At 58.0% G+C, this 23,795-nt stretch overlaps 2 protein-coding genes across 2 annotated transcripts; one reads left to right on the top strand and one right to left on the bottom strand.

Annotated features, from left to right (window-relative positions):
• The first annotated feature begins 2,199 nt into the window (after positions 1-2,199).
• On the top strand, positions 2,200-3,792 carry LAGE3 (L antigen family member 3). Its single transcript, XM_055565284.1, has 3 exons — positions 2,200-2,423; positions 2,748-2,876; positions 3,037-3,792. Exons 1-3 carry the CDS (start codon positions 2,200-2,202, stop codon positions 3,149-3,151), a joined length of 468 nt encoding a protein of 155 aa, XP_055421259.1. The 3' UTR covers positions 3,152-3,792.
• Positions 3,793-4,582: 790 nt separating this feature from the next.
• PLXNA3 (plexin A3) lies at positions 4,583-20,856 on the bottom strand. The gene is made up of 33 exons (XM_055563015.1): positions 20,738-20,856; positions 18,355-18,975; positions 17,453-17,992; positions 16,671-16,853; positions 14,704-14,832; positions 14,533-14,633; positions 14,132-14,255; positions 13,891-14,047; positions 13,714-13,813; positions 13,447-13,561; positions 13,129-13,329; positions 12,853-12,949; positions 12,530-12,720; positions 12,305-12,450; positions 12,095-12,215; positions 11,855-11,991; positions 11,597-11,767; positions 11,126-11,219; positions 10,795-11,034; positions 10,573-10,716; positions 10,259-10,493; positions 10,030-10,172; positions 9,671-9,927; positions 9,498-9,564; positions 9,258-9,404; positions 9,004-9,163; positions 8,803-8,906; positions 8,510-8,606; positions 8,122-8,312; positions 7,648-7,817; positions 6,910-7,122; positions 6,551-6,701; positions 4,583-5,582 (listed from the first exon to the last, which is right to left on the bottom strand). Exons 2-33 carry the CDS (start codon positions 18,946-18,948, stop codon positions 5,487-5,489), a joined length of 5,616 nt encoding a protein of 1,871 aa, XP_055418990.1. The 5' UTR covers positions 18,949-18,975; positions 20,738-20,856; the 3' UTR covers positions 4,583-5,486.
• Positions 20,857-23,795: the final 2,939 nt, after the last annotated feature.

Below are 23,795 nucleotides of genomic sequence, written 5' to 3'. Positions count from 1 at the left end.
TTGGATGGCATCACCGACCCAACGGACATGAATTTGAGTAAACTCTGAGAGTTGGTGATGGACAGGGAGGCCTGGCATGCTGCAGTCCATGGGGTTGCAAAGAGTTGGACACGACTGAGCAACTGAACTGAACTGAAGTAATTTTGTGTATATGTTGTTTCATATCTGTGAAGTAACTGGTACATGTGGCATTCCTAGGCCCAAGACACTGAGTTTTTGAGGGGATGAGAAGGGAGTGACAGAGGATGAGATGGTTGGATGGCATCACCTACTCAATGGACACGAGTTTGAGCAAACTCCAGGAGATGGTGAAGGACATCTGGCGTGGTGAAGGACATCTGGCGTGCTGCAGTCCATGGGGTCACAGAGTCAGACACGACTGAGCGCACAGAATGTTGTTTCATCCAACAAGAAACAAACCACCTAGTGCATACACTACACAGAAAAGTATCAGAGACAATACAATGACAGTATAGAAGTGAACAAACTTACAATTTCAGATTATTAGAAATGTAGCAACCTGAAATGGGCAAATGTGATGAAGGGCGCCTGGGGGTAGTATGTTAGATTGGTGATCCCAAAGGCCTCTCGGAGTTGACACCGGAGACTAGATCTTAATGACAAGAAGGAGCCAGCAACGGGAAAGTCTGGATACAGTCTTCCAAAAAGAAAAAGTAAGTGCAAAGGGATGGGGGCAGGCCACCCTTGGTCAGGAGCAGAGAGAAGTCCCTAGAGGCTCCACAGAGTAGGGAAGCAAGCAGGTGGAGGAACCCTGAGCCGGGTCACACAGGACTTTTAGAAGCTACAGGAAGGAGTTTGTCTTTGTTTCAAAGACAACAGGAAACTGTTTTAGTACTTTAAGCAGAGACATGATATGATGTGATATATGTTAAAAATTAAGAACTGATTCTACTGTGGAGAACAGGATGTAGAGGAGCAAGCATAGAAGAAAACTAGTCAGAAAGCTGTTCAAGGGGCTCCCCTGGTGAAGAAAAAAAAAGTGAAAGTAGTAGTCACTCCGTCATGTCCCACTCCAGGCTCCTCTGTCCATGGAATTCTCCAGGCAAGAATACTGAAGTGGGTAGACATTCCCTTCTCCAAGGGATCTTCCCCACCAAGGGATCGAACCCAGGTCTCCTGCACTGCAGGCAGATTCTTTACCATCTGAGCCACCAGGGAAGCCCCAGTGGTAGAGAATCCGCCTGCCAGTGCAGGAGACTTGGAAGCTCTGATCCAGGAAGATCCCACATGCCTGGGAACAACTAAGCCAGGCACAACTACTGAGACTGTGCTCTAGAGCCCACACACCCTAGAGCCCGAGCTCTGCCAACAAGAGAAGCCGCTGCAATGAGCCTGCTTGCTGCAACTAGAGAAAAGCCCTCACAGCAAGGAAGACCCAGCACAGCCAAAAACAATTAAACTATATGCGAAAAAATAAAGCTTTTCAAGTTCAGGGAGATAGGGTGGCCACCGGTGGAGACTAGCAATGAAGGGGGAGAGGGTAGGCTGATTCAGGATGGATTTTGAGGGGTGATCCAACAGGCTTTGATAACCTACTTCATCTTTATGCCCTTCCTTATGATTACAAAGGAGGAAAACAAAAAACTAACAGGCCTATCACCATCAGAAATTTCATGTCACTTTAAAAACTTATTTTTGATTAAAAATGCCCTATAAGGTTACTGTCAAAAACTTGCAGAACAGAAAAGGGAAGTTAAAATCGAGTCATAAAGTTTGCGAACGGCCCGAGCTGTGGGAAAGAAAGAGTCGCTCAGTCGTGCCCGACTCTGTGGTTTAGTCAGTAAGTCGTGTCCGACTCTTGCGACCCCACGGACTGTAGCCCCCCAGGCTCCTCTGTCCATGGGGTTCTCCAGGCAGAAATACTGGAGTGGGTTGCCATTTCCTCCTCCAGGGGATCTGCCTGACCCAGGGATCAAACCTGGATCTCTTGCATGGCAGGCAGATTCTTTTCCCACTGAGCTACAAGGGAAGCCCCGAACTGTGGAAGGGAGACTCATTTCTCTGCTGCCAACGGAGACCCCATCGGCTGGCCGGCTCCACCGGACCTGTTTGCGCAGGCGCGTGGGGCGGGGGCGGTGCTTCAGGAAGGAACAGCAGTATTTCAGCCGCTCGCGGAGAGGGCGGGCGACGCCGAGGCCCGGAACCCGTGGATGGAGTTGGAGGCGGGGCACGGCAGCCATGCAGGAGACAGGTGGGGACGTAGGCGCAGGCAGCCCGGCGGGTGGCGCCGAAAGCCGGGGCCGGCGGGGTGTCGGGGGTGGCCGGGGCGGCCCCCGCAGCGCGGGTGCTGCTTCCGCTGCAGACCACGGAGCTCCGGGTGTCGCCCCGGCCCAGCACTCTTCAGGGCTGGGCGGAGACCCGTGGTCCCCGGCCCAACGGCCGGGAAGGCGACCATGCGTATTGTATCCTACTCGAAGGGCAGTGCAGATTGGGCTGGGGGCTGCCTGCGGTGGGAGGTGGGACAAACGGACCGGCGGGTCAGGGGCTGCTGAGGGGTGGAATGGCCAGGGCGCTTGGGGCGGGCAGAGAATAGAAAGCTGAAGGGAGACTGGAAGCGGGGATGGGCCGGGGTGGCGTGAGTCGGGGGGAGAAATGGGATCACGGGGCAACGGGGTGGTTGGGCTGGATTAGGGCTACGAGTGGCCCGGAGGGGCTGGAAGAGGTCCTCAGACAGGACCCAGAGCTCCAAATCCTTGTGGGTGGTACCTTAACCGCGTCTCCATCAGCACCCTAAGCGTGCCTTTCCCTTCCGCCTTGGAGGCAGAGATTGCCCGTGGGTCCCTGGCCCCAGATGTCGAACCTCACCGTGGAGCGGTTGGGAAGGAGCTCACAGTGACCGGCAGTGTCCTGGCGGTGTAAGTTGGAAAAGGGGCTGGTTGGAAGTGGTAGCAGGTGACCGAGCTCGTCTCTCGCCAGGGGTGCTCTATTTGGACACGCTCAAAGGTTGTGTTTATGGAGGTGACGCAGTGCGCTGGGCCCATCTCCACCTTGATTCTCTTTTTCTGTCACTTTCAGCTGCTGGAGAGCTGAAGATTGCCGCCTCCTTCGAATCTCCATTGTCAACTTTCTGGACCAGCTTTCTCTGGTGATGCGAACCATGCAGCGCTTTGGGCCCCCTGTTGCCCGCTAAGCCAGGGCTGGGGAAAGGGGGGTTAAGGTCTGACCTGGTGGCCCTTCCTAGACAGTGATCCTTCCTAGGGCAGTGACTCCTGCACCAGTTGCCGAGTTATTATGGGGGCCTCATCTTTTGCCTATAATGGCCCTTGGGTGCTCAAGGTCCACTTGCATTGTTTGGTGCTTAAATGCTTAACTACTGAAAATAAAATTGACCTATGATGAGTTTATTTTCAACTATAGCACCTTCAAAATTCTTGCCTTTGTCCTTAGATTGGAGGGTTCTGTGATTCAGATAGTCAAGTAGTACAGTGTAAGTGAAGATAATCTAAGAAATGGAGGAGGATAGGTCCTGTCTCTCATTCAGTATTAGCTACTATCAATATTTTGGAGTATTTTCTGAGTTTTATAGTTATATAGTAAACGTGTAACAATAATATTTGATATTGTGCAAGTTTAGCATTTTTCTTGGTATTTCTCATCTAACATGAACTTTTTTCTAAATATTCTTCAAAATCGTTATTGAATGTTTAAACTATTTTCAGTCTTTGCCATATTATAGGTAATGATTCAGTGGAATGCTTGTATATAGATCTTTGCATGAATGATTAAGATTACAAGAAGTAGAATTAATTAAATATTTAAAGCTCTCAATCTAAAGTATGTGAAATTACTCTCCATAAAATACCCTCCCACCAGAATTCTGGTTTTCCCACATTAGTGTCACCACTTGGGGCTTCCCAGGTGGTGTAGCAGTAAAGAATCCACCTGCCAGTGTGGGAGGCACAAGAGATGAGGGTTTGATCCCTGGGTCCAGAAGATCCCCTGGAGGAGAAAATAGCAACCCACTCCATTATTCTTGCCTGGGGAATCCCATGGACAGAGGAGCCTGGTGGGAGTCCATGGAGTCGCAAAGAGTCAGACACGATTGAGGGACTTAGCACTGCACAGGGGCACAATGACTGCAATGCACTCGGGACAGTAAAGAGTTGGCAGACATGAAGGTGTTTGGTGGCCATGAAGCTGTGGACCATTTTGAAGAGAGTGGGGACGAGGGCCACTATGTTTATTAACAGGGTCCCGGTGCCTCCCATGGTGAGAAGAGGCCGAAGGTAGCCAGGGCAGAAATGGGGAGACTGGCATCCAGGCACGAGACAAGGGCAGCTTGGACCACACAGGGGCAGTGGGGATGGGGAGAAGGGAGTGGCTTCTGAACGTGTCTTGAAGGTGTAGCCACCCGGCCTCGTTGATGGATTGGACATGGCTGTCCTGGACCACCTCAGATCCTCATAAACCCCACAAGGAGTCACCCTTCCTCCCACAGATGGCATCCAGCTCAGGCAGAGTCCGACAGTCTTCCCACCTGCTTCCACCTGCCCTGAGAACAAAGCCACATGCCAACTCCGTTTCCCAACATTTAATTAGGAAATAAAAGATGACAGGGTCAAAGAAAACCTCATGCAGAAAAGAAAAAGGGGGCAAATCGGGTTTGTAGGAGCATGGACCGGGGGCTGGATTCCTCCAAGGAGGCAGAAGAACAAAGGAGTAAGGCACTGCCACCTCTGCCCCTCGAGGCGTGCGCAGGGCAGGGCAGCGGAGGGTGAGTGGTCTGGGGCGCACAGACCCCGCAGACGGGGTTTGGCAGCAAGGCCCGGAGGAGAGTCCGGTGCCCCCAGGCCCAGATCTGGCCCTGGCAGGAGCCTGATTCAAGCTCTCCAGGCTTCAGAGAACACAGCCTGGGAGGAGGCCCAGGCCCAGCCCGAGAAGTCTGGACAGGCTTCTGTGTCAGCTGCAGGGGGACCCCCTCCGCAGAGCCATAGTCTGAGGGCACCTTTGGTGCCTTGCCCACCCCGAGTGCTGCTGGTGTCCAGGCCCTCTCCTGAAGATGGGCGGGGGCAGCCAGGGGAAGGGGCAGGGCCAGAGGTGAGGCCAAGGCTGACCCTGTCCCAAGGGGAGCCGGGAGGACTCAAGGAGAGGAGGTGAGTGAGATTGGGACATCCGGGGCAGGAGGGGCCGTATTTACATATGGCAAGGGTGAGTGGAGATAAATTAAATAAATAGGTGGTTGAGGCATAAATAGCAAGGAGGTCAGGGGCAATCACCAGACTGGGCAGGAGGGCAGGAGGAGGGTGGGGGTATTGCTGCTGCTGTGGTGGGGGGCTTGGTCCGGTCGCCCCCTCCCCATGCAGGGCCCAAAGCAAGGCACTAATGAAGGGCCCCGGGCTATGCTGGGGGTGTCTCGGCCCGGTGCCACCTGATCCAGGGCTCAGCCCAGGACCCAGGCCCGAGACGCCCCCTGGACGGGAGACTGGCTCAGGACTGAGACGCGCCTTTCTCCAAGTCGGCCGCCCTTAGCTGTTGCTGGACACAAGGCCGATGATCTGCTCCAGCTTCTGGCGCAGCTTGTGTTTCCGACAAGAGGCATCTCGGTCCAGAGCGCTAAGAACCTGGGAAGCAGGCCCCGAGCTGGCCTCTCAGGGGCGGCGGGCTGTTCCTCCCAGCCAAGCCCCCTGCTCCTTGGGGCAAGCTTGCCCTTCCCTCAGGCCTCAGGGTGTCCCTCCCTGCTGGCCAGGACCCTGGGCACATGGCCTCCAAACAGCCCCTCTCTGACCCCAAATCCTCCTCCAGCCACACAACTCTCGTCCCTCCTCTCCACGGCCAGCATGCAGCCCCGTCCAAGGGTGATGTGGACTCGAGGCTCTCCTTTCCCGTCCCCTGCAGACCCCCAATCCCACTCTAGACCTTTCCCATCCAAAGCAGCAGGCCTTCTTGGGCCTCATCTCCATTGACCGTGGGCAGCACCCAATAGCCCATCACTCCTCCTGACACCTGGTGGGGGTTCTTCACGCATGTGTTCCGGGCCCGTGTGGCACTTGGGGGGGTGTCCCTCCCAACCCTCCTCAGACTCCACAGCCAGCTCCCCTTCTGCTCTGCCACATCAGAGTGTCCCAGGGCTCTGTGCCTAGGCCACAGCTCTGTCTCTAGCTGCCCGAGGACCCCCTTGGTGAGCTCATCCAGGCTCAGGGCTCTCAGGCCTGTATCCAGCTGACGTTTACCAGTTCTCATCTCCAACCAGGAGCCCAATCCTGAAGCCCACCCTCTGGCTTCCCTGTCTACTGAGGCTCCAGTCACAAATCAGGCAGGTGGCCTGACCCTGCCCACCTCTGGTCCTACCCTGCGTTCCTGGCCCTTTACTTTCTCCCAACCAGAACTTGGTGCTTCAGCCAGTAGCTTCTTTTCTGGGTCCCTCACCTCCCCACATCTACAGAGAGCGTCACGTGTACCATCCTGAGGGCTTGTTTGTGGGAGGAATTGTGAGTAATCCAAGAGCTGGTCTCCCTGACTCCCATCACGCCCCTGCTTTTGCCACTGGCTGCATTCTCAAACTCAAGGGGCCTGCGGGGCTGGCACGCACCTCCTGACGGTACTTGGTGACGTAGAAATAGAGCTCACTGAGCGCACTCAGGACATTGAAGTCACTTGCGTGGAGACGGGACTGCTCCACCAGATACGCATCCATGTCCTGGTCACTGATGGATGCCATCTTGGCTATGTCCCGGTAGTACCTAATGGGATCCCGAAGAAGTCATGCTGGCAGCTGCTGCAAAAGTCAAAGCCCTTGTCCTGGCTGCCAGGCCAGCCTCTGGGCTTTCTTCCTGAAGCTGGCCCTTCATTAATATGAGCCAGCCTAGGCAGGGCCAGCTTCTACACTCTTACCCAGTAGCCATGTCCTGTGGGTGTCCAGGCCCCCCACCCCCACACACTGGGGCCCACCTCTCCACCCAGCTCTTGTAGTTGGGGATGTCCTTGGCGTAGAGCAGCTTGTTGGAGGGCGAGTCCTTGCCCAGGCGGTGCTCCGACGTGGAGCAGGAGTCCATGAAGGTCTGAGCCACCACTGACAAGCAGGCGTCCGTGATGCTGCTCTTGTGGATGTCGAACACGAACTGCGGGTTCTTGATCACATTCACCCAGAAGCGCAGGGGCAGGCTAGACAGAGGGACAAAGGCCCACAGCTCCCCAGTTTCCCCGTGTCACACCCTCCTGTCTGCTCACCTCCACAGGCCCACAGGTGGCAAGATGACACACTGAGAGTTAGCAGCCTTTTCTTTAATTTTCAGCCTCACTTCAAGCAGTGAGAAGTAAGAGGAAATGGCATTCTGGCCTTGGTGATTTCAATGTCCCTCCCACACACACATTCACCCCCTGGACCAGGCTTCCAGCATCTCTGCACTGTGCCAGTGGTATCCCCAGGTGAGCAGCCAGGCCCAGACAGTCAAGGGCACCTCTGAGTGCAGGGAACACTATCTGCATCCCAGCCGCCCAAACCCCTGGCAGAGTGACAGACACTTGCTCTCCCTACTCGGTGGCACCATCAATGCCAGGCCACTGTCCTCTCCTGCTGGGATGAGCAGTCCAGCCCCCAGCCCCCACTGTCACCCTGACCGAGGTCCCCAAGTACCAGCCAAGCCTCCTCTTCCCACCCAGCCCTGGAGGGCCAGCGCACGGTGGTACCAGTTGCTCTTCCAGGTGTGGCGCACATCAGGATCACTGATCTGCCGCTGGTCGGCCTGCTCGTCCAGGAAGTCAAACATGTACTTAATGGCCAGTGGCAGGGCCGAGCCACGGTGTGCCGTGCTGAACACGGTTTCAAAGAGGTCATCCACGAACTTCTGCAGTGTGCCCTGCAGGGGCACAGCAAGGGCACCAGCTGACAGGGAGCCAAGGGGGAATGTTCCCACACCAGGACAGATGGGAATGGAGAGGCCTGACAGTGAGCAGGGCTTCTCTGCCCGGCTAACAACACCCCTCAGATAGACCTGGCCTTGACCTCAGGGTGATAGTTTCCATAGCAAAGGCCTTAAGACAGTCCCTTGGCATTGGAACAATCCAGTGGCCCCTACCCCAGGCAGCCGGGGCCAGTCTGAGGGCCAAGTCCAGGACAGAAGGAACCCACACTCAGGCCAGGATGGCACAGGGCAGGCGCACCTTGGTGGCCAGCAGCCGTGTCAGGTAGATCTCTGAGACCATCTTGCTGCCACGGTCACCCTCTCGGTGGTCGGCGTGGTCATGGTTCTTCACCAGGTGCCACAGCTTGGTGCCTGTCTCCTGGTCCGGGGTGATCATGGGCGCCCGAGAGCGGAGGCTGTCGGGGCTGCTGGCCGTGCGAAGCAAGCTCTCTGGGGCAGGGGATGGTGTGCCCCCTTAGGCCAGTAGCCCAGCCATCACCATGGCTCATGCCCCCTCTATCCCAGGAGCCCTGCACTTCTAGGCTCTAAAGAGCCCAGACCTCCTGAGAGCAGGGTCTGGGGACCACGGCCAACACAGCCTCAAAGGGCACGAGGCCAGCAGACACCACCACACCGAAGACACTTACCGTAGCGGCTGAGGGAACGGGTGAAGGTGAAGGAGTTGGCCATGTTATAGGCTGACACTTGTTTGGGCACCAGCGCCACCAAGGAACCGTCTGTCACCTGCAGATGCCAGGGACAGAGAGGGGGCAATGCAAGAGGCTGAGAAGCCAAGGGGCTGACCCTGTGGGGGTATGTGGGGCAGCTCCCACAGCTCCCAGAGAAGGGCCTGTATTGTGGGGGTGACAGAGGAGAGGGGTCAGCGCGGGGCCATGGCCTCACAGGAGCACTGGTCATGGGTGGCCCTCCAGCTCCTCACCTGGTAGTGGGCCAGCGAGTTGACCCTCTTCCAGTCACATTCGATCTTGGTGGTGACATCCTCATCCTGGAGGATGACACGGGCCATGCGGCCCTGGCGCCACTCTGCAGGCCACAAACAGCTCAGTAGGGGGGGAGCATGAACAACAGCCATAGTACCAGGAGGTGCGGAGGGGCCGGGAGGAGAGGGCAGGGGCCTCACCTAGGTCCATGTCCTCAGCTTTGGGGCGCTGGGAGTAAGGAATGCCCTTGTACACAGCATCGAGCAGCTTGTCTTTGGCCTGGGTGATACTGTCACAGTTGAGCACCTTCACAGGCACCTGAGCACTGCCCTCGCTCTCCGGGCACACACAGTGCAGGGTCTGAGTGGGTGAGGGGCCACAGGGTGGGTCCTGGGTGAGGCTTCCCCACAGACCTGACACCCTGTCCACCTGACCACCCCCCCACACCACGCACCAGTGTCTTATAGTCAATCTGCTGCCGGATGAGCTTGTCCTCGCTCAGCGAGTACCGTGCCTCGCCTGTGATGGCATCAATGGGGCCTTTCTCCATCTGCTGCTTGATGGCACAGTACAGCAAGAAGAGCGGCTCCCCCGCACACTCCTGCAGGCAGGGCTGGGCATACAGTTGCCTGCCAGCCAGCTGGCAGCTTCCCCACCCTACGGCCCCCACCACCTGCCCTGTGAGCATGCACACCTTCAGAAACTTATGCAGCAAGAAGGTGAACCAGTTGGTGAGCATCTTCTCAGCCACCGACTCAGTCCTGGAGAGAAAGGGGTGCTGGGGTCCTGGCCGGTAAGGGCCTCCCTAGGGGTGGGGCCTGGCCGGGGCAGGGCTGGCCCGGGGCTGGGGGAGGGGGGACCCAGTACCTGCGCAGAAGCAGCTTCGGGTGGTTCTTGCTCTCAAGGTTCTTCTCGATGAGGTCCACCAACAGCTGCTTAAGCAGGCCCGTGGCATAGTCAAGGCGGCTCTGCAGGGCCACCATGGTGAGGGAGGCCACGGTGCCCCGGTCACGCATGGAGAAGCTGCTCTGGGCCTCCAGGGTGTGGATGAAAGTGAGCACGAAGGCACGGCTGTGCAGCAGCTGCCCGAAAAGACGCAGGGCCTTCTCAACGTGGGGGGGGGTCTGTAGGAGACAGGGTGTCTCAGAGAGCAGAGGTGACCCTGCAAATGACAGGGCAGGGGCAGACAATGGTGGGGTGAGTGTATGGGGTGGGGTGGGACTCACATCCAGCTCCTTAAGCACCGGGTGGGCCTCGATCCCTGGGAAGAGCACCCGCACAGCATAGGTCCGGTAGTCTAGGAAAGGGATCTGCACGCCGTCCATGTGGTTCGTCAACTCATTGATGTCTGTCTGCAGCTCAGCGAAGGCTGGGGAGGGCCAGTGGGGCAGAGTGAGCAGGGCAGGAGCGGGGAGCCCCTGCGGCCTGCCCCACGCCCCACCTCCACACAGGCACCTTCCTTGCACTCCAGGGCCACCCGGGACTCCAAATTGTCCATCTGGAACTGGAGCCGCTTAAGTGTGCGGTCGGCATCCTGAGTCTTACGTTTGTAGGCAACCAACACAGCAGTGATGGCCAGCAGCAGGAAGCTGCCCCCTACTGCCAGCCCCACCACGGCCGGCAGGGTCAGCGCACGCTCGGCTGTGATATGCAGGGTGCCCAGCCAGAACTCCAAACCGCCCACCAGCACCTGCGGGGACGGGCACACAGTGAAGCGAGCCCCATGCCTGCCCCAGGCTGCCCTGGCCGCCTCCCTGCCCCATACCCACCATGACAGGCTGCCGGCCCGTCTGGCTGGGGGAGTCGCAGAGGAGTTGTGTGTCGGAGACAGTTAGCGCGCATGGCTGGCCCCCTATCAGCACCGTGTAGTTGAGGCGGGAGCTGCCAGCTGCCACGGGGATCAGATTCTTGCCCTGCACACAGACAGCCCAGTCAGCCAGGGCTCCCCACTACCCCAGCCATCCTGCCCTTTGCTCCTGCCCCAGCGGCACCTTTAGCACTACGTGGGAGCCCGGTTTGATGTCCAGGACCCCAGAGGGCCCAAGAGGCTCAAAGCTGGGGTCAGGGTAGTAGGTGAAGGAGGACCGGTTGAGGGAGCGGGCAGTCTGCACGTGGTCCAGCAGGAAGCCAAACTCATCTGGGTGCTCGCCCTGGGCCTGTGGCTGGGGCTGCCCCAGGAAGATGCCAGGGGCTTTACACAGCATGGCAGTGTCATTGATCACCTGGCATGTCTGCGGGGACAAAGGCAAGCAGTCCAGCACTTGAGGCCACAGTGGGCAGGGAGGCAGGGGTGGGATGGGGGGGGGCGCAGCTGGCACTCACATTGGTGGTCTCGATGCCTCGGTACTTGGCCCGGACCCGGGGCTCCTGGACCGTCAGCAAGTGGGTCCCACTCACGGTAATTGCAGTGCTTCCACTAGGGACAGGAGTGAGGGACTTCAGGGCTCCTCCCCAACTGCCCCAAGCATGGCCCTCTCTCTGCTTTCCCCATTGGAAGCAGAAGTGAAGTGAAAGTCACTCAGTCGTGTCCAACTCTTTGTGACCCCATGGACTATATAGTCCATGGAATTCTCCAGGCCAGAATACCAGAGTGGGTAGCCTTTCCCTTCTCCAGGGGATCTTCCCAATCCAGTGGCCCTGGAGCCTCCCTAACCCTGGGTCACCCAGTGGGTGCCAAGTGCTGTGTGGTCATGGAGGAACCAGGCTCCCCTCTGCTGAGGAGGGCTCAGGCTCAGAGGGGGTGGAACTTGATACCAGGCACTCAGAGACCTGGTCCCCAGCGTCCCCTCTTACTTGATGATGCTCCACGTGGGCTCGAGGCGTGTGACAGTGGGGTCCTGGGTGTAAGTGTAGACAACACCGGGACTGGAGATGTTCGCGCGGTCAATGGCCAGCATGATGGGGGCTTGGCTTGGGCCCAGGGTGGAGACAGGCGAGATGCACACGATGGCTTCAGCATCCCTCCTGCGTCAGCAAGTGGGGACTTGGAGAGAGTGGCCCAGGGCTGCCCGCCGTTTGCTGGCCTGAGGCCCCAGCTCCCGAACAACCCACCTGACGAACTGGCACTCGCCATCTCTCACGGTCACCATGACCCTGCTGCCAGAGTCCAGAGCCCTTCCAGAGATGGTGAGCCGCGTGCCCCCAGAGGCCGGGCCCCGACTGGGACTCACACGGTCAAACGTAGGCGTCTATGGGAGAAGACGTCCTAAGGGGCGGGGTGGGGGGGGTGGCCAGGCCGCACGCTACCGGCAAGAAGCGATGGGAGAGGAAACGGGTAGGCACCCCACCCACCACAAAGGTGTAGAGCTGCTCAGACTGCGTGCGGAAGTCAGCCGAACAGTCGCCAACACAGAGCTCCGCAGGCCCTGGTGGAGGGCTGGGTACCAGTGACTCTTCCATCTCACAGACGATCCTGGGGGCAGGGTCCGAGAAGGTCAGGCCCTGGAGGCCAGCCCCCAGCGGGGGATGAGGCCTGGTGTCCGCCAGCTGGGCTGCACTCACCTCTCAGCACTGATATACTCGGCAGGGATGGAGTTGCAGCGCACGCCAGCCACCCGCAGGCCCACCTCTCGGGAGGTGAGGCCCAGGTTCTCACCCATGATGGTGATCCGGGTGCCCCCCTCCTTGGGCCCCATGACTGGGTGGATCTGCGGAGCAGGATGGGAGGCGGGAGGGTAAGCTGAGTTGGTGGGTGCCCAGAGGAAAGTGGGTGGAGGGGAGACCGACCTGGGCAATGCGAGGATGGCTGCAGCGAGCGCCCTTCTGGTTCGGGTGCATCCAGTTTGTCTTGGGGGCTGGGCAGTGGGCCCGCAGCTGGCACCTGTGCTCCGAGATGCACCAGCCACAGTTGAAGCGGGGGTCAGCCTTGAGGCAGAGGCCACAGCTGGGCCGCTGCGCCCAGCACTTGTACAAGAGGGCTGTGGGCACAGAGGGCATCACTGGGGAGCAGTTACAGGCCCTGACGAAGGGTCCCCCTGCGGGACCCTGGCCCCAGCTCGTGCCTATGCTGCCCCAGGAAGTGAGGTCCTCAGCCCCATCCCGCAGCTCACCTCGGAAGGTAGCAGGCTTGTCGATGGGGAAATCGCCATCCCAGACCACAGAGAAGTCCAGCTCGGTGTCACCATACTCATCACCTTCATAGGAATACTGGGGGAGAAGGACCTGTGTGACCCTCGTGAAGGTGTGCAGACCACCTCCCCCGCCAACCCTAGCTCAGGAATCCCCAGCAGGAGACTCAGAAAGTCCTCTGCCAGGATGAGCTTAGGCTTCCCGAAGAGTCTGCTGGGCACAGCCCGGATCCCCGAGACAGGCAGGGTGGGCCTCACCGAGGCGTTCTGACACTGCACGCTGCTGCTGTTGAAGCGCACGGCAGGCACCCGCTGATGCCGGCCCTGCACCCGGACCACGCACTCGTAGTTCTTCTGCCCTGACTGAGGCTGCGGCAGGTTCTTGGCCCGCAGGGTGAGGGGCTGCACAACGCCTACCGGGATCAGGAGGTCCCCGCTGGGCAGGATCTCAGGGCAGCCCTGAGGGGAGAACCCTCGCGTTGAAGAGGCTCCAAGAAAACCCCAAGATGGAGGGCAGCAAAGCCAGGGGCCAGCCTGCAGGGAGCCCGGCCCCCTCGTGCATGATGCCCGCCTCACCTCAGGGTTGCGCACCCTGCCCTCCTGGAAGGAACAGTCATGGGGCTGGCTGGTACACACGTGGCGGTACTTACACCACTGGCAGGGGTAAGGGCTGCTGACGCAGGACATGCACCTGGAGGGGAGAGGCTTCAGAAATCATGGAGGAGACCAAACCAGGCCCTTCACTGTCCCCCGTGTGGGCCACACGGGAAGCCAAAGGAAAAAGGCGCCCACGTCACAGAGAGCCACAGAGATGGGACCGGGGGCAGGCCAGCTACTACTCACGACTGGAGGGCACTGCAGTTGTAGAAGACGAAGTCGGCCCCAGCAAACCTCACACCAGTCTCCTTGGAGAGCAGCTGCAGCCGCACGGTGCGGGTGGCCCCTGCAGCGAGCCCGTGGCACCCCGTGTGAGCCATGGACAGACAGCATCCCCTGCCCCCCACAGTCCCGTCCACTGACCGTGCCCCCGGGTAAGAGCTCGGAGCTCCTGGAGGGAAGGCGAGAGGCAGCGTAACTCCCCAGAGGGCAGCAGGATGGCCTCGCTCTGGGTCACCTCCTCAAAGGCACAGCTTACGCCCGCACTGAGGTCTGGCACGTTGCTCATGGCCACGGTCAGCTGCAGGAAGCCGAGGGCTTGGAGGAGGGTCCACTGCAGCACGTGGGCACCACACCCCTGCCATGTCCCTGCCACGCCCCTCACCTGCACACCGGGTGACGTCACCGACACGTTGTTGGGCCAGACGTGCACCTGGACACACTTGCTGAGCGCCTCAGCGAAGCCATATGGGGCCACAGCACCTGGACAGGCCCCTTGACGGCAGCACCTGTGTGGGGTCAGGCCAGGCCCATCCCATAGCTGCCCTGGGGGCCAGGAAGGGGTGACAAGGGGGCAGCCTGCCCAGCATACGGTGCCAGGCAACCACATGCCTCGGCTTCATCCCCGAGGGCCTGAGAGACGTCACTCGGGCCAGAGGTTCTGCTCGTTAGCAGGAGAAAGTTGGAAGGGAGGGAGGCTACAAGGGCACAGCTGGTGGGGTGGGCACGTGGGAGAGGGCAGGCACCACGGCCCCCAGCCATGGGCAGAGCTAGGCAGGTCCTCACCTGTGTTGCAGCACGCACCAGCCACAGTGCGGGTCCCCCGAGCCCAGGCAGGCCGCGCAGCTCAGGTATTGCTCGCAGGTCTCCACCGGGAGCTGGCTCACCTGGGCACAGCCGAGTTAGCACGTGCTGAGCCCTGCCCCCAGCCCACCCTGCCACCTGCCCCGGGCCCACCTGCTTCTCACTCAGCAGGTAGATGTGCCGGTGGTCAGGACTGAAGAGCAGATCGCGGAGTATGGGGCTGCCATCCACCACGGGCACCGTCTCGTAGAGGTGAGCCTCCTGAGAGCTGTCAACCCGCACCTGGGCCACAAGACCAGCCACCTGACGCCACAGCAGCAGCCCATATACCCGGGCAGGCTCTTCTGCTGCCAGGGGCCCAGCCTTGTCCCATCATAGACAAGACAGGGAAGGATGACACCAAGGCTGCCCCCTGGAGGCTCTTGGGGGTGTCACAGCTGGTCCAAAAAGGCTCACAGAGCACAGAGAGAGATGACCACACTTATGGTAGAAAGCAAAGAAGAACTAAAGAGACTCTTGATGAAAGTGAAAGAGGAGAGTGAAAAGGCTGGCTTAGATCTCAATATTCAAAAAATGAAGATCATGGCACCTGGTCCCATCACTTCATAGGAAATAGATGGGGAAACACTGGAAACAGTGACAGACTTTATTTTCTTAGGCTCTAAAATCACTGAAGATGGTGACTACAGCCATGAAATTAAAAGATGCTTGCTCCTTGGAAGAAAAGCTATGACCAACCTAGACAGCGTATTAAAAAGCAGAGAGGTTACTTTGCCAACAAAGATCCGTCTAGTCAAAGCTATGGTTTTTCCAGTAGTCATGTATGGATGTGAGAGTTGGACCATAAAGAAAGCTGAGAGCCAAAGAATTAATGCTTTTGAGCTGTGGTGTTGGAGAGGACTCTTGAGAGTTCCTTGGACTGAAAAGAGATCAAACCAGTCCATCCTAAAGGAAATCAGTCCTGAATATTCATTGGGAGGACTGATACTGAAGCTGAAACTCCAATCCTTTTTCCACCTAATGCGAAGAACTGACTCATTGGAAAAGACCCTGATGCTGGGAAAGCCTGAAGGTGGGAGGAGAAGGGGGCGACAGAGGATGAGATGGCTGGATGGCATCACCGACTCAACGGACATGAGTTTGAGTAAACTCTAGGAGTTGGTGATGGACAGGGAGGCCTGGTGTGCTACAGTCCATGGGGTCACAAAGAGTCAGACACGACTGAGTGACTGAACTGTAACTATAGAGTTTGGGCATGGGGAAAAGGTGAGATTTACAGGGGAAGGGATTTTTGGGATGATGGCAATACCCTAGAACGAAAGAGTGTTCATGCCAGTGTAACTCTGCAAATGTACCAAAATCACAGAGATGCTTTATATGAGAGTGGGAGTGTGACATGGGAGTTATACCCCAATAAAGCTGTGAGAAATGCAAAAAAAGGACCCGGAGGGGAGTAGACTAGGCCCCCAAGAGTTCCCTGGCCACTCCAGACCTCCTAGGAACAGCCCGCATCTCCCAGGTGAGCACGAGGAGAAGCTGGTAGCTGATCTGACTCCTTGTCCCTTTAGAAAACCTCAGAGCTCCCAGCCCCGAAACAGAAGCAACCCCTGGGCCTATGAGGGGACAAGATAGCAAAGGCAGTCAGGTTCACATTTGTTCCCTCATTCATTCAAAGAAGCTTCCCTAGTAGCTCAGTTGGTAAAGAATCTGCCTGCAATGCAGGAGACCCAGGTTCGATCCCTGGGTTAGGAAGATCCCCTGGAGAAGGGAACGGCAACCCACTCTAGTACTCTCGTCTGGAGAATTCCATGGACAGAGGACCTGGTGGGCTACAGTCCGTGGAATTGCAGAGTTGGACCCAACTATGTGACTAACTTTCCTTTCCTTTTTCATTCAAGGAGGACCCAGCAACAATGGCTCCTGCTCTCCTGGCAGGGAAGCCCAGAGATAAGGACAGAGGCCTGGGTCTGCCACAGGAAGTCAGTGGTTCAGGCCACAGCAGGCAGTGGCACCAGTGAGCGTGGGTGCCTCAGGGGAACACAGGGCTTGCCTGCACAGTCTTGTCCCCACCCCTTGTTCTGCATCTCAGCCTGCCCTGATGCCCACAGGCTGGTGCCCACCTTCTTGAGACTGCCACCGCGAGTGCCGATGAAGACCACAGAGTGCTGCTGGTAGGTGTAGGCGGCCACGCTGGTCATGCCATCGGTACTGTCAGCTAGAAGGGGCAGCCCCTCGATTACGTGCAGTCCACCCAGTGGCTGGTTCAACACCAGCCCACAGAAGTTTCCATTTATCTGCATGGGCTGGTGAAACAGGAGGGGTGCACGCGGGTCAGCTCACAGGCACCCACTGGACGTCGGCCATGAGATCCCACATTGTGGCAGGGAAGAGGACCCAGAACTTGTTCCTTGCTAGCCAAGACCAACCAACCATTAGTCTCGGACCCCACAGGAAATGGGGGGATGAGAAAGGAGCTGCAGGAAGGCGAGCAGGCAGGAGTGGGGAGTAGACAGCAAAGCCTGGGAGGCTGCCACTGACGCAGAATGTGAGGGGGCACCCACAAGATAGAGCTGGAGGAGCCAGCTGGGGACAGAGGGGCAAGAAGAGGAAAGGAGTGGTCCACAAACAGAGTGTGCCCACCCAGAGGACTGGCAGGGAGGCAGGCTGGTGAGGAAAGAGAAGCTGCAAAGGCAGGGAGGGGATCACCAGAGGGTGGGGAATTCTGGGCTAAGCTATCACTCCTGAAATGGTCCAGGGAAGCATCTCCCAGGTGAGCGGGCCTGTGCAGCCTGGGACAGGCCGGCAGCCTACTGGCTGCTATGTGACCACCGGGGCTGGTCCTGCAGACCTGGGAAGAGACAGAGGGCCTGGCAGAGGGGGAGAGGGGTGGGCAGGAGCTCACAGTGTTGATACAGGGCAGCTCCTTGTTCAGAAGCCAGGGCAGGGCCAGCGTGCCCTCCCCACGGTAGCAGGACTGGATGCGACGCCGGATGTGCGCATTGATGTTGCTGAGGGTAAAGAGGCAGAGGATTGTCTGCCGTGGTGGGCTGGCCCGGTTCTTCTGGCCCTGAGAGAAGACGGTGAAGAGGACGTCCTCATTGGCTGGCACGCCCAGGGCCTGGGCCAGCAGCAGGCCAGGTTTGGCCAGGTGGGCACTCTGCACCAGACGGTACTCCACACCACGCCATGAGCAGCCGATGGGGAACTCCACGTATGAGTAGAACTCGGAGTCTCCTGAGCACATGCGCACAATCTTGGACGTGAAGAACTTCTCACCCGCTGTGTCCAGCAGTGTCTGCTGGGTGTCCAGCTGCAGTGTCAGGAAGTACACAAAGGAGGCGCTCACAAAGCCATAGACGTAGTAGATGTCGAAGGCCGGGTACAGGGACAGTGTGTCCGAGGGGATCTTGATCTGCGAGGAGACGAACTCGTCCTGGTACACCTACGGAACAGACCGGGGAGAGAGCCTGGGACAAGGCCAGGGTCCACCTGTGGCCTCCCCATCTGTGGCCCCTGCTACTCGCCCTGGCCTCAATCCCACAACAGGGTCCCCAAGGGGCTTCCATCACAACCCCCTGCCCATGCACGCACAGGACCCCAGGCCAGAAAGACTCCCGAGGGCAGGCCTTGACCTGGCCTGCCCTGCCATCCTCAGCAGCTTGTCCCGTCTAGGACCAACCAGGTCTCTTCCGGGGGCAGAGGCAGGACACATGAAGGTAGGAGGACACAGGGCCTGGCTCTCCAGAGGAGGGTGAAGGGAGGGGAGGGCAGGGGCCGCCTGACGGCCGGGGGGGGCTCACCCACCAGACTGAACATGTCTACACCGTCCTCGTCCCGGATGAGCTTTCGGGAACTCAGGGTGGGGAAGTACTCGGACTTGCCGTCCACAGCCGTGCCTACAAACAGCTTGCTGGGCCCCTGGCCCTGCTCCACGATGACGCCAGCCATAGAGTCCGGCTCCTGGGCCCCCGACAGATAGTGCTCCTTGCGGTGGTGGGGCTCACCCAGCTTAAAGAGGTCGTCCAGCCGCAAGAATTGGCAGATACCCTGCCAGATGCTGCCGCAGGCCACCAGGCGGTGGGCCGCGTAGTCTATGAGCAGCAGCTTGTTCACGTTGTCCACAGGCGCCAGGCGGTGGGCACACACACGCATGCTGGGGGGCGGGTAGCAGCGGGCATTGTCCTCGACGGGCCCCGTGATGTGGACCCGCAGCTCAGTCAGATTGGGCGCCAGCTTGAAGATGTGGTTCACGGCGCCCACAAACACTTCCCCAGTCACCCGGTGCACAGCCAGGTGGGTGAGTGAGGTGTCCGTCACTGAGAAAGCAGGGAAGGGCCCGCGGCTGCCCAGGGCCTGCCCGGTGGCCAGGAGGAACAGCAGGATGAAGATGGTGGGCATGGCTGGCGGCTGTCCCGGGGGGTGAGCCTGGGGAGAGACAGCGGAGGCCAGTCAGAGGCCCACCCCCTGGCCTGGCCTTGGGCCTCCGGCCAGCCCAGAACCATGGCCCAGAAGGTGGAGGCCGATCACCTGCCACCGCACCAGGGCCCCAGATGGCAGCCCCAGCTGGGAGAGAGGAGGGGCATCCGCCAGGGTGCGCGAGGGAGCCACGAGCACAGGCAGGCTTGGGGGCCATCAATCACCCCCCACCCACTGCTGGCAAGCAGCCGGGAGGCCTCGCCTCAGCTGGGCCACACCCAAGCGGGCCACGGCGCCAGATGCTGGGAGAGGCAGGGTGGGAGGCCCTCCAGGAAGAAGAAGCTGAACAGCAGATCCCAGGCCCGAGGGTGGCCAGCCACACACGGGCGCAACACAACCATGGGCCACTCAAGGCCACAGAGCTGCCTCGCACCCTAGTTGGGGCGGGGGCGGGGAGGAGACAAGGGAGGGGGAAAACAATCGCAAATGGGACATTGGGGTGTCAGGACATCAGAGGTCTGAGGCATCAAAGCCTGAGCCCAAACAGCACCCAGGGACACCAATCCGCCCTCCGCACCCCGGGTGCCTCCTTGCCCCAAGGGCCTCTGTCTTCCGGCTGACCAGGAGCCTGTGATCCGGTCTACAGGCTGCCACACAAAAGCCGAGTGGTGCCGGCCCCCGCAGCAATGCACAGAGACAGACAGAAATTAGGCTCTGCCCAGGCACAACCGGATGGATGCCCAGGGCAGGGGTGCATGCAGCCCCCTCCAAAGCCAGATGGTAGCTGGTGAAGGGGCGAGGCAGGATGGCTAACACAGCTGAGACTCTGGGGAGACAGGCCGGGGGACCCCAGGAGCAGTGCTGGGCTTGGCTGGGTCTTCACCCCGAGGCCACACCCAGCTTCAGGCAGCCAAGACAGCAGAGCAGTATCGTGGCAGCCAACGGGGCAGGGCTCAGGGCCCCCCTGCCGGTGCCCAAGCCCCAAGGGAGACACAAGTTACCCCACCTTGGAGGCGGTGGCGGGGAACCAAACCAAGGCAGCCCAGAAGAAATGGGGCCGGGGGGTGGGGTGGATTGCATTTGCCAGAACCAGGAGCAGACCCAGCTTGGAACTGCTAAGTTTCAGCTCAAGACAGCTCGGCTCTCCCAGGCTCTTTTGTCAAGGTCCGCATCCTGGACCCTGAATGCCAGAGCCAGAGAAGAAAGGAGGGCGCAGAAGGGGGGCGTCATGCCACCCTCACCTCCTCCGCAGCACACAGGAATACAAGCCTAAGAAGGGGAACGGGACGGGTCGGGAGGGATACCTGGAGAGGCACGCTGTGGAGCCCAAATGCCCGTTCCAAAGCACAGCCTGGAAGCGGGAGCCTCGGGCCAACCGAGCCTCTCTGCGCCAGCCCTGCGGAGCCCGAGGATACGGGCAGACCCTGGCAGAGACGGGGCTCTCGCACTCGCTCCCCGATGCCCTGCGGTTCTGCCAGCCCGGGTTGCCCTGCCCCCATCCAGGGACACCGCCCCCCCCCCCGCCGCCCCACTCCCCCCAGTGGACGGAGGCGCCGGGGCTGCTTCTCCGCCACAAAGGGTCCCCATCGGGTAGGGGGCTGGCGGCGGGGGCGCCGAGCACTAAGGACCAGTCGGGCGGGCGCCCAAGAAGGCAGGGGCAGGGCCCGACCCCTGGGAGGCCAAGGCGAACCCCAGGGATGCCTGACCCCGGGGCGGATGAACAGGCTGGCCTCGCACGGGCGGCGGGGGAGGGGGGGGTGGCAGCACCTACCTGTCCCTCCGCCGCCGCCGGATCCGGGTGGCCGCCCGTCGGCCACGTGGACGCGCCCTCAAGCCCCACGCCGCCCCGCTCGCGCGCCCTCGCTGCCGCACCCCGCGCGCCCGCGCCGCCGCCGCCCACACTTTGGGGCCGGCCCGCGGCCGCCGGGGCCTTTTAAACCCGGGCCGTACCACCGCTCCGGGCAGGGGTGCCCAGGGAGGGCCGAGCGGCAGTGATCGCGGCCGTGGGGGGCCGCCTCTCCCCGAGCCACGGGAGAGGCCCAGCAGCGCAGCTCCGGCCCCGGCGAGCGTCCGGGGTTCCCCCCCCACCCCCCCGCAGCGAGACGACCCTCCCCTCCCCTCCCCTCCCCTCACGCAATGGCCGCGTCCGGGGCGCGCGCCCCTCAGCCCGCCGCCTCCCGCCACCCGGGGACCCGCGCGCTCCCGCGCCACAACCCCTATGGGTTCGGGGCGCGCGCGGGCCTCGGGGTCGCGCAGACGCCTCCCGGGCGCACGGAGGCGCGCCCAAGGCCACCTGCAGCTGGTTCGCAGCACCACCACCCGCCCCTCGCACCCCGGTCACGATCCTACAGGCACACACCAGCCCGGAACTCGCGGTCCTGACCCAGGACACTCTCCTGGAGAAGGTCCACTAATCCGGAGGGCCTGCGTCTGATAACATCCACGAGTACTGAGGCTGTCGGCCTTTACCACCTGGCCCCTTCCCCAGTGGCCCTGAATTGGAGATTTTCAGTCCCTTGGTTCCTTTTTCCTTTTCTTTGTATACAACTTTATTGACCTATAATTCATCTATCATGTAAGTCCCTCATGTAAAGGGTAACATTCAATGATGTTTAATATATTCACACAAAGTTGGGCAACCATTCCTCCTGTTTGATTCCAAAACATTCTCATCACCCCCAAAGTAAATCTCTATATACCCTTTAGCCAGCCCTCAGTCCACCCCATATGAATTTTAGGATGGACTTTTCAGTTTCTGGAAAAAAAAAAAAAAGCCAGTGGGAGTTTAATACGGATTGAATTGAATCTGTAAATCAATTCGGAGAATGTTGCCATTTTAACAAGACTTCCAAGATGGTGCTAGTGGTAAAGAACCCGCCTGCCAATGCAAGAGACGTAAGAGATGTGAGTTAGATCTCTGGGTGGGGTAGACCACCGTGGAGGAGGAAATGGCAACCCACTCCAGTATTCTTGCCTGGAGAGTTCCATGGACAGAGGGACAAGAGGGACTGGTGGGCTACAGTCCATAGGGTCAAAAAGAGTCAGACACAATGGAAGTGACTTAGCATGCATGCACACACCATCTTAACAAGATCCTTTCCATCCATGAACTTGGGATGTTGTGATGATGAATTCATGTGTATTAATTTCAACTTGGCTAGGCTATAGTTGGCAATTATTTAATCAAACACTCATCTAGCTGTTGCTCTGGATAAATTTCATAGGTGTGGTGAACATCAACAATCGGTTGACTTTAAGTAAATTACACTCCATAATGTGGGTGAATCTTGTCCACTCAATTGAAGGCCTTAAAAGCAAAAACTGAGGTTCCCTGGGAAAAGAGATATTCTGCCTCCAGACTGTAATGTAGAAGTCCTGCTTGAATCTGCAGCCTGCTGACCTGCCCTGCAAATTTTGGACTTGCCACCTTGTCAGCCCTCACAATCACATGAGCTAATTCCTTAAAATTAATCGTGTGTGTGTGTATGTGTGTGTGTGTGTGTATCCTGTTTTGTTACTCTGGAGAACCCTGACTAAATAAATGTGTTTTCATTTATTCAGGTTTGCTTTATTTTCTTTCAGTGATATTGTCTAGTTTACAATGTACAAGTCTTGCATTTCTTTTTTTGATGATTTATGTGAATTTTTTTTCTTTTTATTTTTTTATTGAAGGATAATTGCTTTACAGAATTTTGTTGTTTTCGGTCAAATGTCAACATGAATCAGCCATGGGTATACATATATCCCCTCCCTTTTGAAACTCCCTCCCATCTCCCTCCCCATCCCACCCCTCTAGGTTGATACAGAGGCCCCGTTTGAGTTTCCTGAACCATACAGCACATTCCTGTTGGCTACCTATTTTATGTGGAAGTACCTATTTTATATGGAAGTCTTGCTATTTCTATTGTTAATTTATTCCTAAGTATTTTATTCTTTATGATGCTATTGTAAAACAGAATTGTTCATTGCTCAGGTATAGAAATACAATTGATCATTGCTCGGGTATAGAAATACAATTGATTTTTGTGTAATCATGTTTCTTCCTGCAACTTTGCTGAACTCATTTATTAGCTCTACTGTTTTTTCCAGCACATGTAGTAAGATTTGCATATACAAGATTATGTCATCTGAGAATAGAGATAGTTTTATTTCTTCCTTTCCGATCTGGCTGGCTATATTGCCGTGGCCACACCCTCAGATATGCAGATGACACCACCCTTACGGCAGAAATCAAAGAGAAACTAAAGAGCCTCTTATGAAAGTGAAAGAGGAGAGTGAAAAAGCTGGCTTAAAACTCAACATACAAAAAACAAAGATCATGGCACCTGGTCCCATCACTTCATGGCAAATAGATGGGAAAACAATGGACACAGTGACAGACTTTATTTTCTTGGGCTCCAAAATCACTGCAGATGGTGACTGCAACCATAAAATTCAAAGGTGCTTCCTCCTTGGAAGAAAAGCTATGACCAATCTAGACAGCATATTAAAAAGTAGAGACATTATTTTGCCAACAAAGGTCCGTATAGTCAAAGGTATGGTTTTTCCAGCAGTCATGTATAGATGTGTGAGTTTGACCATAAAGAAGTCTGAGTGCCAAATAACTGATACTTTTGAACTGTGGTGTTGGAAAAGACTCTTGAGAGTCCTTCAGACTGCAAGGAGATCAAACCAGTCAATCCTAAAGGAAACCAGTCCTGAATATTAATTGGAAGGACCGATGCTGAAGCTGAAGCTCCAATCCTTTGACCACCTGATGCAAAGAACTGACTCATTGGAAAAGACCCTGATGCTGGGAGAGATTGAAGGCAGAAGGAGAAGGGGACAAC

This window comes from Bubalus kerabau, chromosome X (genome assembly GCF_029407905.1).
Source record: "Bubalus kerabau isolate K-KA32 ecotype Philippines breed swamp buffalo chromosome X, PCC_UOA_SB_1v2, whole genome shotgun sequence".
NCBI classification, from domain to species: domain Eukaryota; kingdom Metazoa; phylum Chordata; class Mammalia; order Artiodactyla; family Bovidae; genus Bubalus; species Bubalus kerabau.
Note: the sequence above shows the minus strand (reverse complement) of the source record. Positions and strands in the feature narration are given on the sequence as shown.